The following is a 23,817-nucleotide window of genomic DNA, read 5'->3' as shown; positions in this document are numbered from 1 at the left end:
TCTCGCTTGTTTTCCCTGTAAAAATGGGATAATGGATAAAATATAACGTTCTTCCTGACTGCCATGAGCACACAGCTAGAGATGATATGGCCGAGGAGGGTGGGGCGGTAACAGCTACATGTTTCTGAGTAGGACATGTTCAGGTGTGTGGTGCTGTCACCTTACATCCATCTCCTCAGTCACAGGTTCACCTCAGGCCAGCTTGGTGACCTATTAGTTGGAATTTTTGTTTCAAGTCAGATTCAAGCAACCAAAGAGGGAAGACCTGTCTTCTTGAAAACATGTGCCAGCCCAGGAGAGCTGTTCTTGGAGACTGCAGATCAAAACGCAACCCTCCTAGTTCATTCTAAAGACCACCTTTAGGCACCGCCAGTCGTTAAATAGTTTATACTTTCCCTCGTTTAATTTCATGTAATGTGTCCTCGCCCCTCAGCCTGCCCTGTTTGCTCCTCCTCGGCTGTGTGTGGAGTGACACCTGGTCTCTTTTCTTTCCCTGCCACTCCTGTTCCTGTTTGGGTTGTTTCCCCTGGATCTGTGTTCATTTGGTATGGTCACTGACAGTGGCATATTTCAGTTGAGGTGTCCATAAAGCTGTGTGAGGAGATTTTCTGCTTTTATAATTCACTGATGGGTGCTGGAAATGGTATCTTCTTCATGCCTGGGCCCTGAGTTCCAGAAGCTTTTCCTTTCTTTGCTCTCGTTCTCTGAGCTAATAGGCTGCGCCTCATCCGGCTGATTCAGCGTGGCAGAAGCAGCCGCGGGGGATTTCCACCTTCCACCGTCTGCTGGTTTGTTCCACATTCGCACCAACTGCCCTTCAGACCCACGCTCTGATTCCCTGAGGCCAGACTGTTGAGCAAGAGGGCCAGAGCCCCAGCCTCTCCTGCCCTCAGCCTGTCTCTCATTGTGGCATTTGGTGGAATCCGGCCAAGTGGGCCTGGCAGTCCTTTCTCTTTGTTTTAATTCGTGCTACCTTTTCCTAATCTCTGTTTTCCGTGGGAGGAATTTAGGTACGTGAGCAACCTTAGTTCTTTATCAGGGCTCTTAATCATTTTCAGTTTCATAGACTCCTTTAGATTCCAAGAAGATGTCTTAATCTGGGCAATAAAGATACTCATTTTAATAATAATAAAAAAATAGATAATCCTAAAATTTTAAAAATATTTTTGTTTTTCCTCAAAGACTCTAGAAGTTTTCATCACAGGCAATACACTTTCTATTTTTTTTTTTTTTTTTGTAATAAAAAAAGCTAGCACTTTTGCTTTTGCTGTTAAAATTGCTATCTCCATGTATGATTGTAAAATTTTTCCCCAGTGGTTCTCCCAAACTTCTCAACTACGATAATCTAACAGGATTTGTGTGAGATGGTCTTGAAGGAAAATTAGAAGTTGATGTTTGATTCGCACGGCCTCCCAGGGCAGAGCTGGAGCTCGCTCAGGAGCCTTCAGTAGGAGGTGGCATCTGTTACCCTCCCAAAGCGGTGCGCTTGGCACCTGGGGCTCCTTTGAACAGTTTCACTATTTTAAAATTCCATCTTATCTTTTTGGTGATGTGAGACTCCTCCCTGTCAACTCTGATATGCTGGGGAAATTCTTTGGAGGGCCGGGGAGGTGACTAGAGGGCATTTGCCAAAGGGGAGGAGGTCATGGTTCCCACTGGAAATAGCCTCCAACTCACAGACAATGCTGCCGCCTGCTGACCACTCGCGGGCCTTGCAGACTTTGTGGATAAATAAATTTCGTCTTTTCATTTTCCATCTTCCACACTGGAAAACAAGTATTTAGAGTTTTGCATTAGCCATACTTTTTCTGCCTTCTGGTGGATCCTAAGGTCATCTTGATAGACTTGGGGTAAAGAAAGCACAAGGTCAGACTCCTAGCTCCCTGATCTGGTGTGGATGTGATTCCTGGCTGCGTCACAGTGGGGAGGGCGAATTGTGTGTCAGTCGGTGGGAGAGGTTTTTGGGGGCGGTGGGCAAGGTCAAAGAACAATCCAGAGGGAGACAGAAATGACTTTCCACCCCGGCCTTTCAATAAAGTGTAGCGCTTGACTTCTGTCTCCTAACTTGCATATATACATTTTTATTTCTAAAGTAAGCTGTGATGAGGCTGTTTGTTCCTAAGTCCTGTGTCGTGCTTACTATAGTAAATTTCTGCAGTCCCTCTTGTGATTCCATTGGAAATTAGACCTGTATGTGTGGGAAAAAGATAGGCCAGCTGCCTTCCTTTGGGTCACACTGTTCTGATTGTCGCCGTTTGACTCTGAGCACAATGGCAGGGCATGCGGCTCAAGTGCGCAGATGTCAGCCAGGGTTGGAGGAGCCAGTCATCTATCTGTTCCAGGCCAGAAAATGTGAAGGCCTTCTCTGCTTCCTATAACAGCAAGCTGCAAACTTCATAAAGTTCAGGAGACCACAGAACCTAGCCATACGCTTTTTACAGATTCCCTAAAGACTCTGTCTAAGTTGTATGCATTTGAAATGAACTGGAAGGCTAGAATTGTCACTTTAATTTTGTCACTTTCACACTGGTTGCTTAAGACACAGCTACCGGTCCTTCTTTCTTGGCAGTTCAGCACAGTGGGCTTCTGAGCTATGGAGCTAAGGTCTAAAGCACTGAGGTAAAAATGAAGGGACTTGTTAGGTTGTCTTCCATCCAAGGACATTAAGAATTTGAGGGGCTTAACTGGTGCAATTCCTCCCTCATTTTATGCATCGGTCCAATTTTAGCCTCGGTAATTTTACTAAAGATTCTAAGGAATATCAAGACTAATTTTTTTGGTTCCTCCTTATTTAGAGACCACTTCTCAAAACATAAAATGGAAGCAGGCAGCTATTCCCACACAAATGGGTACATAAAAATGCCCATTTGGGGTAAAGATTTCCTAAGGAGAAATATTATTATGGACATTTGTAGTAAATATTTTCATTTTCCTTTTAGAAGAGGAAAACAATGCATTCCAAGCCATATTGAGTAATTCCATACTATAAAAAAATTAATCTGGTCTCAAAGAACATTTTTTCCACAGTCCAGTTCAGTAACTTGGACCCACGAAATGAGTAGTAATCATTGACAGACAGCTGTGTGCTAGGCCTGATCCTTCTGGAGTGTGGATTACATAAATTGAGGAGCAATAAACATAAGAGAGTGCCTGATATTAACAAATTAGACCCTTTTACTCTTTCTGGACAAGAGGGATTTGTAAACTAAAGCATCTGTGAAGTCAAGCCTTTTTATCCTTGGATGAAGGGAACATAGCTCGTGTTCCTGCAGCCCGATTCTACTGTATAAAGGGCACAGTGACAGACATTTGTAAATGCGTTAAACCTGTGTAAGACTTCCAGCGTTTGTACTTCATATTACTATTTGTGACAAAGCAGTGTTGTGGAAACTAGCTCAAATCCTCTGAGGACAACAGGTGACAGAGTTGACACTACCAGCTACTTCGGCACCCTGTAGCCCATTTAGCAACTTGCACTACTTTTTCAGCTTCTTGAATAACCCTGTATATAATGCTTGCAGAAGATAACTGAGTTTGCATAATTTATATGCCTATTAAATAGTAATAATAACTTTAAGCATTTGGGGTTTTTTTTTTTACTCCAAATGAAAATAATATCCTCTAGTTTGGCACCTTTCTGAAGCAAGAGGTCAGGGTGCTGATGCTTTGCTGTGTGTCAGGGAGGGATCAAAGAGCTGCCTGCATGTTGATCGCTCTCTGATTCGTGGTTGAAGTCTGGAGCAGCCTTGGTTCTGATAGCGACCCCTCACATCACCCAGACAGGATCTTTTCACTTGTCAAGCCTCTTTCCTCATTTATAAAATTAAATGTACAATATTGGCCAGATTTGGTAAAACAAAAATTTTGAGACGGAGAAATTGAACACCATGTTATGACTGAACTCTGCCAGCAGATCCCGTTCACGTCCCTAGCACCTGTCACCTGGGTTTCTCTCCTGCTCCACACAAGACCTCCTCCTCCTCTTCTCTGTAATTGAGACTGCTGTCCACTACACAAAGAAAAGCAAACTTACAAGGATAGGTGGCATTTGTTCCTTTAACAATTCAAGTGGAAGAGTAATGAGATAATAAAAACTTGTCTTCTGTTTTTTTTTTTTTCCCAAGATTTTATTTTTCCTTTTTCTCCCCAAAGCCCCCTGGTACACAGTTGTGTATTTTTAGTTGTGGGTCCTTCTAGTTGTGGCATGTGGGACGCCACCTCAGCGTGGTCTGACGAGCAGTGCCATGTCTGCGCCCAGGATTTGAACCGGTGAAACCCTGGGCCGCCAAAGCAGAGCACGCGAACCTAACCACTCGGCCATGGGGCCGGCCCACTTGTCTTCTCTTTTAAAGAACGTATGTACACTTTTCTAGGTTAACAAATGCAGGCAGAGGAATTCCAGTTCTATTTTGTTTTATTTAGAGGGATGCTAACATACCCCACCCTAGTGCTGTGCAGTTAACATCTCTTATTTTCTCTGCACCTTAGCTGGAAGACTCGGCTTTATATCTACCAAATGTTCGGGGTCGGAACAGTCAGCTCCACCAGGCAGAATCAGAGCAAGCCCTGGAAAAGAGGAAAAGACTAAAACTGATCATTTGTGGACATTTAAATTGACCAATTATCTAGAAATAGCCGTTTTCAATCCAAGACCTCAGAGTGTATGCTTTTATTCCAGCTGTGCACTTACCTTTGTAAGTTCTAAATTATTAATAGTTGGCACTGATCTAAATATGAACGTCTCATCTGTTTGACATTCACTTTTCAAAAAATTTAACTTGCTACCTAACATTTGAACAAGTACACTGACAAAGATGAGATAAATATGTGGCCCAAGCATCAGCTTCAATTTGAATGGAGCTTTCCAATTGCTAATCCTGTGCCTTACCCATGATCACATTATTTCATCAGAAAGCCTCACCTCGGTCTCCTCAGGGGTTCACAGTGGCACAGAATGTAGGTCTCGCCCTCTGCTAAAGGCATAGAATTGACCGTTAAAAGGGGGTGAAGTTTGACACGGGGAGCAGAAAGACAACAGGGGACGTCCCCTGGATGACTGCTGCACCCGAGCCGCGGAGAGTGGAGGCCAGGGCTCTCCTTTCGTGGACCGCGACGAGACGGGTGTCAGAAGCGGCGTGAGGTCTTGATTTGTTTACAGATCTGATCTTTTAATCAAGAGGTTCTTATTCTTTGGAAACACAGTGTTCCCTGGGGGGCCACTGCCCTTTCTCCTTTGAAAACTTGAGTCCAAATTCTCTAAGTCAAAAGTGAGAGGTTTTACTTCTATTCCAAGACCAGTGTCTGTCTAGTAGCCCCTGCAGGAGAGCACCAGGATTTGGGGATGGGCCAGGCTTCGATTTACAGATCCCATGTCCTTATTTAAGAGAAAGTTCTTACCTTTAAAAAGAAACTCCAATAAAAGGAACATTTGCTTTTTCAGATCTTTTTGTTGATTTGAATCACGAAAGAATATGATCAGTTTGAGTTTTCATAACTATTTAAGGGTGTACTGTACCTCAGGCAAGCATCCTTGTCACTGTTGCCAGATGTAGAATAATAAATCAAGCGGGCCCTGCCCCAAACTTAGGACTGAGGGCTTCGGCAGGAAGGAGTCCATGGCAGGGAGAATTATGCAACAGTGCCCTACACTCTTAGCTGGAGGCCTATCGTGGTCCTTAGGGGTCTGCAGACACTGTCTGAATCCCACGGTTGCCTTTGTAGATCATCTTTTCAGTACAAACATTAAAGGGCTATTGCCCAGTGAGACAGAAAAGACAGGTATGCACAGCCGTTTCCCAACTACTACCCTACAGTTTCTATGAGGCTGATTACTTCTCGATGATAAGATTTACACTAAGTTCCTAGTTTGGTTTTTCAGTTCTGAAGTTTCAGCAGATGCCTCAATCAGGTTTTTTCTTATTCTAAAAATTGCCCTGAAGTGCCTTTTAACTTTTGTACCACCCATAAAATATGTATCAGGTGATTTTCTTTGATGCTTCTGTTTTTTAAAAGCATTTCTGAGGGGGCCGGCCCGGTGGTGCAGCGGTTAAGTTCGCACGTTCTGCTTCAGCAGCCCGGGGTTCACCGGTTTGGATCCTGGGTGCAGACATGGCACCGCTTGGCAAGCCATGCTGTGGCAGGCGTCCCACTTATAAAGTAGAGGAAGATGGGCATGGATGTTAGCTCAGGGCCTGTCTTCCTCAGCAAAAAGAGGAGGATTGGCGGCAGATGTTAGCTCAGGGCTAATCTTCCTCAAAAAAAAAGAAAGCATTTCTGGGTATGGTGGAGATGGAATCAGTCCACCCATATTCTGTTTAGAGTAGTGCCCTGCGGCATGAGCTTGTCCATACTGTGTTCAAACAGCTACCACTCACTTCTGTGAGGTCACCCCACTGGAAACCAACGTGTGATCAGTAACTGAGCCTTCTAATAGCGCAGAAGGGAGCTGGACTTTGGAACTGGACCTAGTTTGAGTCCTGGTTCCCCTCGTGGCTGGGTAACTTAAGGCCAGTAGTATGCCTTATTTGGAAAACAGGATACCCGTTTAGCAGACTGCTTTGAGGACTAAAAGGAGAAACTTGCAAGTACCACGCAAAGCACACCATATTCATTTCTCTTCATCCAAACAGGTTGAGAGGTAGGCAGTTAACCTTGACTGATGAAAGTAAGTGGTTTATTTTTCTCCAGAGATGCTCCAGATGTATCCTCAAGAATGCCCAATTCAGGATGATGATACTAGGCCCGTGGTCTTAACTTTCAAGCTTTAACTTACTGACCCTCAGTCAAGCTTATAGTTAACCTTTGAAGTAAAACGCAAGGGGCCAGCCCGGTGGCGCAGCGGTTAAGTTCCAGTGCTCTGCTTCGCGGTCCAGGGTTCTCCAGTTCGGATCCCAGGCATGGACCTATGCACCACTTATCAGGCCATGCTGTGGCAGGCGTCCCACATATAAAATAGAGGAAGGTGGGCAGAGATGTTAGCTCAGGGCCAATCTTCCTCAAAAAAAAAAAAAAGAAAGAAAGAAAAGAAACAGAAAAGCAGAAAACCCTTTAGTTAGAGTTGCTAGATTGCTTTGTGTATTAAAATGAAGAATGTGAGAACAGAGGCTGAGACTTAGGAGGTGTTCCAGTTTCAACTGACTGGATCTGTACAGCCATGCAGTCTCTTGGAGGAAGAAAAAGTCTCAGAACCTACAGCTTGTGTAACTTTCCTGCACCATAGTGTCAAATGTAAATTAGAAAGCTGACCTAATTCAAAGTCCCTACTTCTTACTAGGGTTCACACATTTTTTTTTTCAGGCAATAAGTACTGTAACCTAAGAGGGAAGAAAGAGGTCCACACCTTCTCAAAGAAAAGGAAGATGGATCTAGTGTCAGGCTCAATTAGACCCAATTGTGATGGCTCTCCAAAAAGGGACAATGAAGCTTTTGTGATATGCACAAGCAGAAAGCTTGGAAATTTTGCAAAACAATCTTACTCCAAGAGAAACCTGGGTTCTAGTTCTCGTCCTGGAAGGAGGTGGGGATCGAGGAAAGCTTTATATTACTCTTGTCAGCTTTTGCTGAGATGAGTATTTTTTGCTTTTTCTAAAAAAAAAAAATCTCAAACTAAGAAAGACCGAAACCGAGGAGTATGACTTACTGTACTGTCTGAGCATTTATGCTCTTCCACAGGATGGAAGCCCAACCACAGGGGGTCAGAGGATTTAGTTATTGTCTACCAAAGGGAACTCTTTGCTCGAATTGTTGGTATTCATTTATCTGCCCCAAATTCAGCCTAAGAACCCTCACCAGGGTGGATCAAGTGGGCAGCTTCAGCACTGGAAGTGCTTAAAATGCAAATGTGCAGAACTCCTGGCCAAGCTCCCCATCCCCCAGGAAAGTGCTTAAATCCAGCCAGGCCTGGAGGAGAATGTTAAAGAGGGCTGGAACTGCCCTCCTCCTTTCCAGTAGGACCCTCACTCACACTGTGAGATTCAGTATGCATGACTGAGCAAGGGAGCCAGCAAGCAAGGACCGCGCTCTTTTAACTTTTCTGAACAATGGCTTCGGTTCCCTCCACCCTTCACCATTTCACATCCTCCCCACACCCACTCAAAGTGTAAAGAATCCCATCTTTCTCCCCGACTTCCACATCTCATGACCCATTTTTGCAACATTACCCCTAGAGCTCATTTCCATCCAAAGAAAATTTTGGCCACCGTGGGGAAATTGTGACTCTTACAAATCTGGTCTTTAAAAATGTTTCATTTTGTTCAATTTCTTTAAACTTCCATATTGTTGACAGTTTAAAACAAAAAATTATATAAATCTGCAGTCTAATCACATTTCTAGAAACAAAACATTTAGATGTCAGTAGTAAACCTTATACAGAATAAGTTTTTAACCACGAGCTTACTCATACCACATAGGACGCACCAAACTCTGTGCCTTATTCCCCTTCGCTGTAGAGGACACGAACAGCACCTCCTACTCTGGCACGTTCCCAAACACACACTGCCTTAAAAATAATCCACAGATACAAGGTTTTTTGTTTTGTTTTTTTTCAAAAACATACTTCATATTTCCTCTTTTATTATATAAATATCAGTTTAACCTTTTACTGTAAGAATATAAACGTTTTAAGAGGATCTTTGTTATTATTTATACAAATTCACAAACAGTACAATTAATTGATAAAGGTCTCTGGGTTTCTTTAACTCCATGATCTCACATGTTGCTGTGGAGGACTCTAAAAAAATAAACAAACAAAAAATCCAACAAAAATATACATCCTACTCAAAAGCGATTTTTTTAAAGCCACAAGTCCCAACCCCCACCAAAATAAAGTCACCTATTCCTCCATTTAGAAACAGAATTTTTTAAAACCCACAAACTCCCATTTTATTAACAGAACAGAGATAAGACGTGAATGTCAGTCTCCTCCCCTTCACGCTGCAGCCCCAGGGGCTCTGCAGGCCAGCTCTGCCCGTCTGCTTCCACCAGGAGCCTCACTGTGTGACCTTCTTGTGGAGAAACTTGGAAGAGGGTGAGGGTAGGCAGAATTTGCATATATAATAATCTTTTCAAGACACAATCTGCATCTCAAACAAACAAACAAAACAGTTCGATTCATTTCTCCCACACATTTGTGGTATAAATTAAGTCAGGATTTAGAACACCATTGGGCCCTAAAACCCCATCAGACAAGCAGAAAAAGAAAATTATAGCCAGAATGTGGAAATGGGACACATTGGATGGATGGGGTTTGGGAAGAAGCCAAAACAAAAAGGACGTACAAACCCAAGGGGCATCTTTCCAGTCTAGGCACAAAAATGTTGCAGTCTCAAAATATCTCTCTTGTAGAATTCCAGGGCTTCAGAGAAAAAAGTAAACTAAAACGAGGTAGCCAGACATATATATATATATATATATATATATATAATTTATATATATATAATATAGAGAATATATTCAGCAGACAAAAAGGACCATGATTTCAAATTTCTTCAAAAAATAAAAAAAGGAAAAGAAAGACAATAAAAACGAAATGAGCGTGAATAGCAGAGTACTGTAAAAGGAGTGATGAGAGGAGACTCCTTAGGTACAAAGTGGAAGAAGGGTGAAAAGGCCGTTGTAGTTGGGTTTGCTTTTTATACATTTCAAAATAAAAACCAGATCACAGTATTTAAATGAAAGCTTAAGTGAAGGCAGACATTTCCTCAGCTCCCCAGGGTCTAAAGGACTAGTCACTCCACATCCCCATTTCCAAATGGAACGCAGTGGGGATACAGTGGCTCAGTCAGTCCTCCATCCCTCTGCAGGGAGGAGTGGGTGGGTAAGTAGCTGAGTCCATCTCTCCATCCTCAGGGAAAAAGAGAGGGGAGTACCGCCGGGGTAGCACAGGAACCCGAGATGCAATGACAATGGGCGTGTAGTGGGCGAGGGTGCTGGAGGAGGAAAAAGAGAATGAGCCTGAGGCTTCGTGTCATTGCCCCCATCTCATCCACCGCAAGGATCTATGTATAAGTGTGCGTGTCGAGTGCGGGGGCGGGGGGAGGGCCGTGGTGGTGACGGGAGGATGAACAGGGCGGGACAAGGGGAGGTGGTGCTGCCGCCCTCACCTGACCTTCTCACTGTCCGTCATCTGCCAGAGTCCCAGGTTGAGTACTTTGAGGCAGGGCAGCTGCGTGATGCGCTCCAGGCCGCGCTTGGTGATTCGGGTACAGCCGTACAGGTCTATACCAGTGAGCTGGCTCAGGTGCTCGGCAATCAGCTCCAGGCCCTTGTCCGTGATGCGGACACACTGTCCGATGTTGAGCGTGCGGAGCCCGTGCATTTGCCGCACCATGCGGTTGATGCCATCGTCACTGATGTGGCAGGAGCAGAGAGAGAGGGACTTGAGGCCATCTAGGCCCTGGGCTATGTAGGCCAGACTCTGGTCCCCCACCTTGTCACAGAACGACACATCCAGCCCCGAGAGACGCAAGCTGCCCATGGCCAGGTGCATGATGCCCGTGTCACTGATGTTGTCGCAGGAACGCAGGTTAAGGCTGCGTAGGCTGCCCATGTGCGACAGGTGCAGGAGGCCCGCGTCCGAGATGCCCCCGCAAAAGCTGAGGTTGAGGAGCCTCAGGCCCGTCAGCCCCCGGGAGATGTGCTTTAGAGAAAGATCAGTGAGCTTCTGACAGTCCTGCAGCGTGAGCTGCTCCAGGCCCAGGCAGCCCTCGGCCGCGCTGCGAGTCATGCCAGCCAGGTGCCCGATGCCCACGTCGGAGAGGTGGCGACAGCTGCGGAGATTAAGGCTCTTGAGGCGCTGCAGGCCCCAGGCGATGAGCAGGAGACCGGTGTTGGTGATGTTGCTGCAACCCCCCAGCTCCAGCACCTCCAGGCCCTTGAGGTACTGGGCTATGCGACCCAAGCTGCTGTCGGTGATCTGCTTGCAGAGGCTCAGGTTGAGGGCGCGCAGGGAGCCGATCTCCTGCACAAACGCGTGGCCCAGCCCGTTGTCGGTGAGGTTGTAGCAGCCGCTTAGGTTGAGGCTCTCGATGTTGGCCATGCCCTGGATCACGTAGCTGAGGCTGCGGCGGAGGCTCAGGATCTGCACGCGGCGGATGCCCCGGGCCTGCAGGCTGGGGAACAGCGACGGGTTGGCCCGGCGCAGGTGCAGCTTGGCCTCCACCCCCCGCCACACCGACTTGTGGTAGGCGGCGTCCCGCCAGGCCGTGCACACCTGCGCCGCGCGCCCCTTGTCCCGGACGTCCAGGTAGCCGAAGATCATGGCCAGCAGCTCAGGGAACAAGCACGAGATGTGGGTCTCCATCTTCCTCCTCCCCCCTCCGCGGCGCTGGGGGGAGGAGGCGCGGGCCCCGCCGCTCCGGCCCCGGGAGGCGACGAGAGCGGTTCGCCCCGGCCGCCGCCGCCGCTGCCGCCGCCGCCGCCGCCGCCTCGGGCCCAACGGACGGCCCCTCCCCGCCTTCCGGCTCCGGCCGCCGCCGCCGCTCCTCCTCCTGTGCCGTGCGTCCTTCCTTCCTTCCTGCCGGCCTCGCCTCCCTTCCCTTCCCTCCCCCCGCCCCGGGCTCCGCTCGGTCCTCACATCCCGGGCGGGGAAGGCGCCCTCACTCACTCCCGAGCCGGCCGGGCCGCCGCCGCCGCTGCCGCCGCCGCCTGGGGTCTACCCGCGCCGCGCTCGGGCCGCGCCGCTCCGCCCGCTCCGCCGCCGCCGCTCCCACGCCCCCTGCCGCATCGCCACCTCCTGCCGCCGCCGCCGCGCCGGCCGGCGGCCGCCCAGGGCCGGGGCTGCGCGCACGGGCTCCGGGCGCCGCGGAGGCTTTCTGCTGCCTTTGTCTCGCCCGCTTTTCAAAGCTCCCAGCCGGGCCGCCCGCACTCCGCCGCCCAAGCGGGGGGACCGGGAGGCCAATCCGGGCCGCCGGGCGCACGGCCCTACTCCCCCCGCCGCCGCGGGCAGTTGGGAGCTGCCGGCCCGGCACGGAGGACGCGCGGCCGCCGCGGCCGGAGCGCGGCTCGGCGCGGACCCCGGGGCGGGCAGGCGGGCCGCGCGTTTGGTAGAGTCCGGGCCGTCCCCTCGGCTCGACGGTGCCTTCGCGCGGCCCTCCGCCTCTCGGCGCCCCCCGCCGCCCGCGCAGTGGTACTGGCCGCGCCGCCGGAACTGGCGGAGCCGTTACCCTGGAAACCGAGTTCTTCCTCGTCTGGGCGCCCCGGCTCTTAACCCTGTAGGCGCCGTCGGAGAGCAGCTGTCAGCGGGGCTTCCCCACCCTTCTCCTTTCCACCTGGTAGCCGGCTGTGGAGCCGTCCCCTTTCTGGGCCACGCCCCAGCCCGGTTCCTTCCTTTTCTTTGCTGCTGACGTCTGCACAGTCTTTTCCCATGGTCTACTCGGACAATTCCTGACCCTTACTTTACACCCTTCTCCCTTTATTATCCTTGCCAGACCCTCCTCCCAGTAGTAGGTCTCAATAATCATCAGTCCAACTCTGCTTCCTTTTTTTTTTTTTTTTTAACTGTCCCTAATGCCCCTTAACACGGCTCGGTTATCACACACCAGTTCTCCCCAGTGAGACTGTTTCCTACGATTCCTTTCTCTCCAGTCTTGTGCCTTAAATTATGGAGAAACTCGTCTTTATTCATTCATGCCTTTGCTTGACACCGACCCTTTCCAGTCCTCGTTCTAGACTTATCCATTACTACTTCCCTCTAACATCTTCTGGTTGTTTCCAGACACCAGTGTGAGTGCTTACACATTGGCGCTTCCCTCCACTTCCGCTCTTCGCTGCTGAACTGGGAGCTGTCGGAGGGCCGCCCGACGCCCTCGCAGCTCCTTACTCCCTTTTGCGCTTAGAAGGGCAGCCCTCCCTAAGCCTCGTTTTAGGATCTTTTTCTTTCTCATCGGCCTCTTCGAGTATATGTAAATCGTATCGTCCAGTTGTGCTGATAATCAATATATCTATATGTGCCGATACAAACTTACTTTTTTATAAAATAGAATGACTATCGGAGTGGTGTAAGGGGCTCCAGCAAATGTCTGTTGGGTTGTCAACTTGTTATATGGAGCCAGGGCAATGTTCCATTCTAGAATGAGGCTCCGGGGTCTTAGATGCCCACACAGGGGATGGGATTTCTGAGTTTCATTTTAACTACCCCCCAAACCAAGAATTTTTGTGTCAGAGAAAGTGACCCTCGATATTTTTAATGAATTTATGGGTCCACAAAACTAGATACAGGACAAGCTGGTTTATCTATCAGAGAAGGGACATGGTTTCATTGATTCTTTGACGACCTGAACAAGACTTTGAATAGGTTCCATATTCAGTGTATGAGATTGTAGAGGCCAACACTAGGGCAGGGACGTAAAGATTCACTAGTAGGCATAACGCGTTTTAGACCCCCGCCCACCTCTCCTGTTCCTAAATCAGGAAATGCAGAAGCAAAAATTCTTACAAGTTTGCTGCCTCACCCACGTGACACGTGGTGTGAGGCCCATAGATTTTTATGCCCTTCCTGAAATAATGGACTGTTGTGTTAGTCATCCAGATGATTCCAGATATGCTGTGGCAATAAGTGTCACTGTGCTGGGGCATATCTGGGCTTAGACTCTTCCCCTGGAGTCTGTCTAGGTTTTGTTTCGATCACTTCTGCCTAAACTTTTAACTTAAGCCCCAAATGAAACTCACCTCTGTTGTTGTTCTGAGAGGTAGATGTGTTTGTGTTGAAGTCAAGGTCTTAATCCAAAACACCTTAATCCTGCTTAACACAAAACAAAGTGCTAGCCCTCATGAGAGACGGGGAGGGTTGATAGACAGGGGACCTGACCTAAAGAGAAGGTGCTTACTGGGCTTCCTCCTCTAGACCGCCATTGTTCTCAAGTCTGCGAAGTCATTCAGAGGTGCCTGGAAGCACTTTCTCTAGAAGTTGGCCACCTGGTCCTAGTTCTAGCAAAACTTTTTCTTGAGTTGAACTCTGGGATTTTATTAACGCAGAGCCTTTTATTTAAGGCGTTCAAACATATATTACAAGGATTTTCAGCAATATTATTATTTTCATGTTCAATAAATAGGAGAATAAGCATCAAGAAGCATTTCAGAAAACGAACATTAGTGGAAAAAGAAGTGTGGTATCAAACAAACCCTGTGCTGAGCCTGGAGACCTGCTGACTTGTTACGGGTTGAGGAAATGACTCCGCCCTCTGGGTCTCAGTTTCCTCATGTAAGATGAGGGCAGTGACTGGATCACCTCCAGGGCCCTTCCAATAGTAACACTCTGTGAGACCAAGAGCCCACATTAGTCCTGTTATCTCCTCAGCCCTGGCATTATGCATTGTTCCTAATGCAGGCCCAAGATTAAGAATATTTTCACATGTAAGTGGCTTCTTGGGGATTTTGGTTTAGGCTCAGATTTGGGACTCAGAAATAGGTGGAGGGTGTTATGGACCAGAGGCTCTGATTGTCTGGAGAAGATGTATACCAATGGAGAAAATCCTGTGGATAGTTGTTCATTTTTTAAAGCAGGCTGAGATTTATGTATATGATCAACAAATTGCAGCCAGAATGAAGTCTTTTCCTGAATAAGCTGTGAACTTCTGATTAGAATAGCCTCATGCAGGGACTCTCGAAAACTTCCCCAAGAATTTTTTAAAAACTAGATTTTCAGATAGGATGTGTTTTTCACCTGGATGGGGCTAGAGAAAATTGAGAAGCCCAACCCAAAGATCTGGCTTACTTAAGGATGTATACTTCCTCATATAGAGAGGGAAGATTGGTAGGAAAGATCAGAAGAGATCAGTAGCTTTTTAAACTCCTCATTCAAGAATATGTGTATCCAGGGGGCCGGCCCGTGGCTGAGTGGTTAAGTTCGTGCACTCCGCTTTGGCGGCCCAGGGTTTCGCCGATTCGGATCCTGGGCGCGGACATGGCACTGCTCATCAAGCCATGCTGAGGCGGCGTCCCACATAGCAGAGCTAGAAGGACTTATGCCTAGAACATGTAACTATATGCTGGGGGACTTCGGGGAGAAGAGGAACAAAAAAAGAAGATTGGCAACAAATGTTAGCTTAGGTGTCAATCTTTAAGGAAAAAAAAGGAATATATGCATCCAAAAATAGTGACCCAGAATCTAGCTGGTGGGTGTTGGATCAATGGAGCTAAAATATTTTGAGTGTGTGTTATATTAACTCTAGCACACTCATGGCACAACGCCTGCTATGTAGGAGGCACTCAGTCAATGTTGTGGAACTGAAATAAAGGAGAACAATAACAATAATATCATATCTTTATGAAAGACTTCATAAATGTCCAAACTTCTCCAAGAGTTCTGCACCGTCAATAGCAATGGATATCTGAGGTTTATAACATGGTGCCTTTCCAACTACTTTCCAACTTCAGGATTGCTTGAGAGCAACCTTCTCTCTATCCTAAGTATTTCTAAGCAGGAGAGCACCTCCTGAATTTTGCAGATGAGAGAGTGAGGACTTGATTCACTGACTGCAAAAACAACAACAACAAAATAACCTTATTAAAAAATGGGCAAAGGGCTTGAATAGACATTTCTCCAAAGAAGACATACAAATGGCCAATAAGAGCATGAAAAGATGCTCAGCATCAGTAATTGTTAGGGAAATGCTAATCAAAACCCCAATAAGATACCACCTCACACCCATTAGGATGGCTACTATTACTAAAACAGAAAATAAGAAGTGTCGGTGAGGATGTACAGAAACTGGAACCCTGATGCATGTTAGTGGGAATGTAAAATCATGCAGCCACTGTGGAAAACTATGGAGATTCCTCGAAAACTTAGAAATAGAACTACCGTATAATCCAGCCGTTCTACTCTGGGTTTATATGCAAAAGAAATAAAAGCAGAATCTTGAAGAACTATTTGTACATCCATGTTCGTAGCATTATTCACAATAACCAAAAGGTGGAAACAACCCAAATGTCTGTCATCGCCAGACGGATGGGTAAACCAAATGTGGTCTATACATACAATGGAATATTATTCAGCCTTAAAAAAGGCAGGAAATCTTGTCACATGCTACAACCCAGAGGAACTTTGAGGATATTATAGTAAGTGAAATGTCAGTCACAAAAAGACAAATATTGTGAGATTTCACTTACATAAGGTCTGTAGAGTAGTCAAAGTCTACTAAAAGTCAAAGTCGTCGAAGTCAAACAGAAAATAGAACAGTGGCTGCCAGAGGCTAGGGGGAAATGAGGAGTTGTTTAATGGGTATAGAGTTTCAGTTTTGCAAGATGAAAAAGTTCTGGAGATTTGTTACACAATGTGAATATACTTAAGACTATTGAATTGCATACTTTAGAATGGCTAAGATGGTAAATTTTATGTTATATGTATTTTACCGCAATTAAGAATGAAAAGATGTAAACAGATCAAACTTTTGAAATAAAGATGTAAATAAGTAGGAAAAAATATGTGAAAATTGTTCTCAAATCAACAAATCGCCAGGAACACCCTAAAATATTTGTTTACTCTCTCCCAAATTATTAGTTTGCTGTATCCTGTAAACATGGACTTTTATCCACCACGGTAAAAAGAAAGGTTTGAGATCTGAGCTCTCTCCTTAGCATGGCCGCACATGCTCTCGTCCAACTCGTGCGAGTGGAAGGGAGTGCTATTAATAATCATCCCCAGATGAATGGGCACGCCCTTCCTCTCCTGTGGAAATGGAGTTGCCATTTGTAATTTGCAGCTTTTGAGTGTGAACTCTAAAATATATTTTCAGGCGCTTGATCAAAGGATTAGAAATATTTTGACAGAATAATTGCATATGTCAGCTATTATCTGTTAATATTAACAAACACCTAGGTACCTATTACAAAACAGGTAGCTATGACAACCCTAAAAAAATAAGCTGTGTTGTATATGTAGCCATTTCCAGGGCCTTGAACACTTAGAAAGGTGGGTCTGCAGTCACTCTGTGGTTGAGGAAGTATTAATAGGATTCACGTGCACTGCTCTGTGCTCCCGGCTAGACGACAATGAGCGGTGTTTCTGTCGTTAACTTGGGACACGGCAATGAACTAGAAAATAGCTGCTGGTAGTGACCATATTAGTGAGTGGTGTAAGTGCCAACAGAGTGATTTTATACATAAAATGTCTTCAGCTTGGAGGACCACCTCAGGGAGCCTAGAATGTGGATAGGTGTTGATGGGAGGAAGGTCATTACGGAGGGTGGAAAGTCATTTAGAGAACGGCTGGCTTTTCCTTACTGGTTTGGAAAAAAATAAGAAGACTGTAACAGCAACCATAAATTGTCATACATTGTTATGCTTCTTCCATATTGAGGCATCAATCAGGTGAATTTTAAAAATCATTTTTTCGAAGAATTCTTAGCTTTTTTTTTCCCCCAAATAAGGAAACTTTATTTTAACTCTTGTTTATCTGTAGTTGGAATTCAGTATGTGAAATTAGAAATTTTTAGTTCCTGGTTTGGACTTTTGCTGCTGATTTTACAACCAAGACTGCCTTGAAAGAAATTATTTTTCAATCAGATCTTTCTCCTCATGTGCCAAGTTCATCCCTCTCTGACAGTAGAGCTAGGTGGTACACATAGGCAGCGATGGGAAAGGGGCAGCTGTTCAGAGTGTCCTGCCTGGGCCCTGGGAAGGCCCTGCTGCCAGGGCGGCTTCCCTGTGGGTCTCCCTCAAGTGCCTGTGACGTGAGGGCTCCTTAGCACACCTCTGTCCCCAAGGCAAGATGGTGAGCTAGATTTACACCAGACTTGGAGTCTGAAGTCGTGCATGGGAATCCTAGCTCTCCCATGATATTGCGTGACCTGTGGCAATGTGACTTAAATTTGCTCATCTATAAAATGAAAGTAATTCCTGTTCACAGAGCTGTTATGAGAATTCACTGAGAAAAAAAAATCCATGAGAAAAGAAGGCCCAGTGTAGAAGCTGGCACATAGTAGGGATCTTAAAAAATGCCATTTTTGTTTTTTCTTTTATAAATGCGCCGTGAAGAAACCCCACACAGATGTGCCCCACAGTTGTACACGTACACATTTGCTGAGAAGTACATTTTTTAAACGTTATTTCCTGTTTTTAAGAAATGTGCAGGTTAAAGGAGCGGAAACAGCAAAAGTGCAAGAGCCTACTAAAATGATCTTTCACTTCGAGCAAGCTGTCTATCTCTTGGCACCTCATTTTCTCCTCCCTAAGTCAGGAAGAGTAGCAGTTCGTTCGATCAAGAAGTAGGCCACACTCCTCTTCTGCCAGACACACATCCAGCCTGTTGCCTTTGACCTGTATTTTTCCTGCCACCTCTCACCTGTCTTTTGCTTAGAGCACTGGTTCTCAAGCCTGAGGAGGCATCAGAATAACTTTGAAGGCTCCTGAGTCAGAAGGTCTGGCTTGGGGCCCAAGAAATCTGCATTCCTAACAAGTTTTCGGGTCATGCCGATGCTGCTGACCTGAGACCGCAGCACTGAGAACCACTGGCAGAACGACCTCCTCCTCCCCAGTGTTCTTTCTCAGGCTTTAAAACTTTTGATAAATTATACTTCTTAAAGGCTCTCCCTTTTTAGTAAAATAAAAGTGATATAGAAAAAAAACTATATTGGTTTATTTTCCCCCCATCTTTTGTCTTTTAGTCCTCTGGTATGAAGACTGAATTTTTCCCCCAGTGACATAGTGAAAAGAATATGGGTTTTGTGGTTAGGCAGATTGTGGGTTAAAATCTTGACTCTATCATTTATTAGCTCTGTGACTTTGGACAAGTTATTTAACCTCTTGGAGCCTCGGTTTTCCTGTCTGTAAAATGGGACTAGCGATTTTCCAATCTTGGGAGTTTTGTGCAGATTGAATGGGATAATGCGAGTAACCTCCTAATACAGTCCCTGACCGCCATGAAAAGCTAATATTTATAGAGCATTTATTGTGCATTAGACATTCTTTTAAGGTCTTTACATATATGAATTTATTCTTCACAACAGCTAACCTACACAACCTGTGAAGAAGTTTCCATCATTATCTCCGTTTTACAGATGAGGAGACTGCTGCAGGGAAGTAACTGGCTTCAGACCGAACAGCTAGCAGGACTGCAGTCTGAACTCTGTAGTTTAGATCTAGAGACTGCATTCTAAACCACTGTGCTTTGCCGCCTGAGCGATGTAAGTTTATCATTCCACCTTGCTAGGATGCGGTTTCTGTCTGACACCAAATAAAGGGTTCATGAGAGCAGTGGTCAACAGTGAGCGAGCTGTGCTGTGAGCACTACTGGGCCATGGTGAGTTGTGGCTTTCATGGGAAACCCTTGAAGGCCCTGGTTGATTTGCTAACCAGAGTAGGTCACTGTGTGTGTGTGTGTGTGTGTGTGTGCGCGCACGCCCGTGTGTATGACTGAGAGGGGTGAGGGGGTGCCTGTGTGAGTGGGCACACTGTGGGTAGACATGCTGATATCCATTTTATACCTCTCGGCCCACAGCTGGGTGCCTGGCTGGCTCTGGCCTTGTTGAATCCCAAGGGAATGTGCTTGTGTGTAATCGTGTCACCCTCTAGTGGTTACTTCCCTGTTAGCCCTTTATCTGTGAAGCAGCCCACTCTTGGTGTCGGTGACCGCTCTTCCGAATGAGACTCAGTGAGCAGGATCTCAGGGAGATTTTGGCATGGAGGGGTGGTGCTGAGAAAAGAGGAGTGTGGCCGAGGTCAAGAAGAGGATGGCAGGATCTGAAGAGAGGGAAGGTACTCCCAGAAAGAACTGTTAGTCTGCTGGCGGAGAGGAAGGGGGAAACAGGACAGGCAGGACATCGGGAGAGAGGAGCCGAGGAAGCCAGTCTCAATCGAGGCTCCTGCGCGTCGATTTTTATTCAGGACCGTTTTGTATTTGTGGGACGGGACAGTTACTACATTTGGAGTTCTTTCCAGAGCTTCAAGACAGAGGGCTGAAGTGGGAGTGGAGAAGGGATATTTTTAACCGGTTTCAGTTCTCTTTTGCAAGAGCAGTAGGCAAGGCTGTGTGACTAACTTCTAGAGACTGGCTAAATTCCCAACTTCTGCCTCCCTGGAGGACAGCTGGCTTCGCTGCTTCTCCATGGCCCGAGGCTGAGTCTCTGCCAGAAAAGGCCATCTCTACCAGGATCCTCATAGGTTTGTCATATCTTGATAAATATTTCAAAGGCAAGGAGGGGATCAAAATCAGTCTTCCTTGGCGCTGGTTTGTCGCACCACATCAGGCCTGAACTCTGCGGTCTAAAGCCTTACTGGGCCGGAGTCTGAAGGTTATTCCCTTTTGAAAAGTTGCTGGCTCTGAGCCAGGCTTTGCTGGAAAGTTCTATTTGGATGAACCAGAGCATTTAAATTTCTTACATAACGCCAGACCCAGAGGAGTCTTAGGGCTCCGCCCCGCTGCAGAGTTCACAGCCAGGTCCCCTTTCTGCCAAGAGGATAGGGTTAAACGTTTAAAAAAATAGCCAGAATCTCAAGGGGTTAAAAAGCAAAATCTCAGTCTTCTTCATGTTAACTCTTCACACCCCAGAGAAGAGGGTTAGGAGATAAAAATCAGATCTTCATATCATGTGCTACTGCTGCTTTCCTGAATGCGAGTTATTCCCAAAGATGCCAGTAACACCGGGCCCTGGCTTTCCGCCCTTGTGTGAGGGACGTGAAAACAGGAGGAAAACGCTGTCCAAACTTTCTCTAACGTTGGAACAACTTGTCTCAGTCTTGAGACCTAGGGTTCAGGGAGGTTCTTTGTTTGTTGTTTTATTTTTAAATTTCACTTACCGTTTAAGGCCAAAACGTTCAACTCAAAATGTTCAAGTTACTTACTCAAGTATTTAGTGTCTACTCTTGTAAGCATGAAGAATCCCTTGATGGTGCCGGCCTGTGGTGAAATTCGTGTGCTCTGCTTCAGTGGCCTGGGGTTCGCAGGTTTGGATCCCAGGCGAGGATGATGTTAGCTCAGGGACAATCTTCCTCAAGCAAAAAGGGGAAGATTGGCAACAGATGTTAGCTCAGGGCCAACCTCCCTCACTACACAAAAAAAATTCCTTTATTTAGCTGGTTGAGGGAATCTAAATGGGAGTTGTCAACATTTTGGCATAATAACGAAACATGACACCTTCCCTGTAAAGCTTTCAGAGCGCTATGTAGACATTTAATGACAGTGCTTTTTTTTTTTTTTTTTCCCCACAAATGGAGAAAATAGGGCACAGAATAAAGAAGTGACTTTCTCAGGGCCCTGGGAACGATCGAGATCGAGTCCATCTCTCCTGTGACATGTGGAACGTCTTTGAATCTCTCACTCAGGTGCACACTCACCCACACCCTTGATGTTTCAGTAAACTTGTGTGCAATTGGAAGGATAATCAGACCTTGGCAGAAGCACATAGAAATTTGATCACTTATGCTACTGAGTGATTAGGATTGCTAATTGATAGAACTGCGATAAGGGAGGAAAAGTAGACATTTTAAGTAGAGTGATTCTGTGTGTCACCCCGGCGTGTCAGTGACTGTTCAAGTGCTTGTGAAAATGGAAAACATAATCTTTGGGATCCTCTTTGAGCCTGGTTCTGCATTTTCCTGATTTTATATCTATAAATTTAAAAAGTTTGGGGGGCCAGCCCAGTGGCGCAGCGGTTAAGTGCACTCGTTGCACTTTGGCAGCCCGGGGTTCGCTGGTTTGGATCCCGGGTGCGGACACAGCACCGCTTGGCAAAAGCCACGCTGTGGTAGGCGTCCCACATAGAAAGTAGAGGAAGATGGGCACAGATGTCAGCTCAGGGCCAGCCTTCCTCAGCAAAAAGAGGAGGATTGGCAGCAGATGTTAGCTCAGAGCTAATCTTCCTCAAAATAAATAAATAAATAAAAAGTTTGGTACACTTTGAAAAATAATATATAAACTAAGAAATTGTCCTAGCTAGCAGAGCTAAACTTGAATGAGCTTGCCCTGTGATTTCATCAGCAACGTGTCGTGGTCTGTAACCTCCACTATAGCAATCGCATGTGTGCTTCCTTATGCTACACTTAATGTCCTGACCATTATAATCTTCAATATAAATATAGCATTTATTAAAAACATCCTGTGAGGTGTCAAAAACTGATAGAAAGTTGTGACTACTACATGAATTAATATGCTAACTAATTTTTCTGTGTTCTATAGTATAAGATAGTAACTGCTTAAAATTTGAGCACTTCTTAATCCTTGACCAACATAAAGAATTGCCTGGTTAATATCAGATCATCTTAAATTATCCATAGCTCTGGGAGAGAGCTGATTGTTCAATTCTAATGCATGGATCGTGTTCCAAGCTGAGGGAGTTTTTGTTTGTTTTGTTTTTCTTTAAAAAAAAATCAAGGCGTCAGCCCAGTGGCATACCAGTTAAGCTTGCACTCTCTGCCTTGGCATCCTGGGGTTCACAGGTTCGGATCCTGGGTACGGACCTACACATGGCTCTTAAAACCATGCTGTGGCAGGTGTCCCACATATAAAAATATAGAAGAAGATGGGCACAAATGGTAGCTCAAGGCCACTCTTCCTCAGCAAAAATAGGAGGATTGGTGGTAGATGTTAGCTCAGGGCCAATCTTCCTCAAAAAAAAAAAGTTTTATTTTTTTATCCTTTTCTTTTAAATTCTAAGACAAAGCTGGAAAAGGTAGAATTAAAGACATGAAAATAACATTGTTTACCACTGCTGTTCTACCATGGAAAAGAAATGGCTTGCAAAAGAAAAAAGTTGGCAGGGATCAAGTTTGTGGTGTTCTGCAAGAGAAAGCACCCAGATTACACATAAAAGTTAAACTTCTTCACACCCTGTTGCTAAACATAAGGATGCAAAAACTTGGCAGCAGTAGGTTGAAGCCTGAATGTTTTCTTAAGCATTTCTTAAATATTAGGGATCCTGAAAGATCCCTAAACAAGTAGAAAATTCCCTCCTAATGAGTGTCTGTGTGCCTGCTAGGGGAGTGTTTCCTTGAGCCAGCTAAAGTGGACGCCCCTCACCCCGCGAGAAGAGAGTAAACTATCTCTAAACATCAAAATAAAATCAACAACAGTAGTAAAAGCACTTGTGAAGGCATGTTAGCGATCCACCTGGAGTCTGTGCCTGCATTTTTCTGCAGCGTTCCGGTTTGGTTTGCTTCATGGTTAGATGGTACTTGATCTGGGTGGTGGTTTTGTGGGTGTATTCAAATGCAGAAATTCATCAAGCTGTATATTTAAGATTTGCGCATTTTGCTTTATGTATGTTCTGTTTCGATGAAAAAGTTGTTTGTTTGTTTAAGTCAGAGAGGGTTTAACGGGTCAAGGAGTTTACTTCTCTGCAAACAAATTGTCACAAGTTCTGTTTGTTTAACAGGCTAACCGAACAGGCAGAGATTCTGCAGCAGCGCTGCCCAGAATTTAACAGGGGTGGGAACTCTACGCTCAGCCCTGCCACCCTCTCTCGCCTGTGATTGACGCTCTCTCCTGGACCTTCCCGGCCTGGCTGCTCTTCCTACTGCAAAGAAGGGTCCTTCCTTCTTTGTTACTCTTCACTGGCAGGCCTCTGCTCAGCCCCATCCTTCAGCCCCTAGTACAGTGTATGCAGTCAGCACTCAATAAATGTTGGCTTTAATTCTGATAATCTTTCTTTGGTTAGTATGTTTTGGGGGTGAGGACTAGAGTGAGAGAGAAAGGGGAGAGGGAAGATTTGTTTTAAAGACTAGATCAGTGACTCTGTCGTGGGGAGCAACCTGGAATCAGGCAGGAGCTGGGACAGAGAACACATAGACATTTCTGTTTTTGCCTCAGTCTTTGAGCATATTTTCTTAATGTTGGAAACATGCAGTAATTTTATCATTCGCTGCACACCATTCCATGTTGTTCCC

General features: G+C 45.9%; 2 protein-coding genes across 8 annotated transcripts in view; one reads left to right on the top strand and one right to left on the bottom strand.

Moving 5' to 3' along the window:
* Window positions 1-23,817, top strand: part of WNT5B (Wnt family member 5B) — a 97,870-nt gene that overhangs the window by 43,394 nt on the left and 30,659 nt on the right. The window contains exons 1-2 of one of the 7 annotated variants that reach the window (XM_070620366.1): window positions 19,078-19,121; window positions 21,158-21,258. The exons of 3 other annotated variants lie outside the window; for them this stretch is intronic. In XM_070620366.1, coding sequence (XP_070476467.1) covers window positions 21,229-21,258 — 30 coding nt within the window. In that variant the 5' untranslated portion in view covers window positions 19,078-19,121; window positions 21,158-21,228. Of the gene's footprint in view, window positions 1-19,077; window positions 19,122-19,556; window positions 19,693-19,976; window positions 20,098-21,157; window positions 21,259-23,817 lie in introns of those variants that run through there. 3 more of the 7 variants (XM_070620364.1, XM_070620365.1, XM_070620370.1) reach the window with 3 other exon arrangements.
* FBXL14 (F-box and leucine rich repeat protein 14) lies at window positions 4,397-11,381 on the bottom strand. Its single transcript, XM_008527591.2, has 2 exons — window positions 10,101-11,381; window positions 4,397-4,566 (listed from the first exon to the last, which is right to left on the bottom strand). Exons 1-2 carry the CDS (start codon window positions 11,297-11,299, stop codon window positions 4,536-4,538), a joined length of 1,230 nt encoding a protein of 409 aa, XP_008525813.2. The 5' UTR covers window positions 11,300-11,381; the 3' UTR covers window positions 4,397-4,535.

This window comes from Equus przewalskii, chromosome 5, assembly GCF_037783145.1.
Source record: "Equus przewalskii isolate Varuska chromosome 5, EquPr2, whole genome shotgun sequence".
NCBI lineage: Eukaryota > Metazoa > Chordata > Mammalia > Perissodactyla > Equidae > Equus > Equus przewalskii.
Note: the sequence above shows the minus strand (reverse complement) of the source record. Positions and strands in the feature narration are given on the sequence as shown.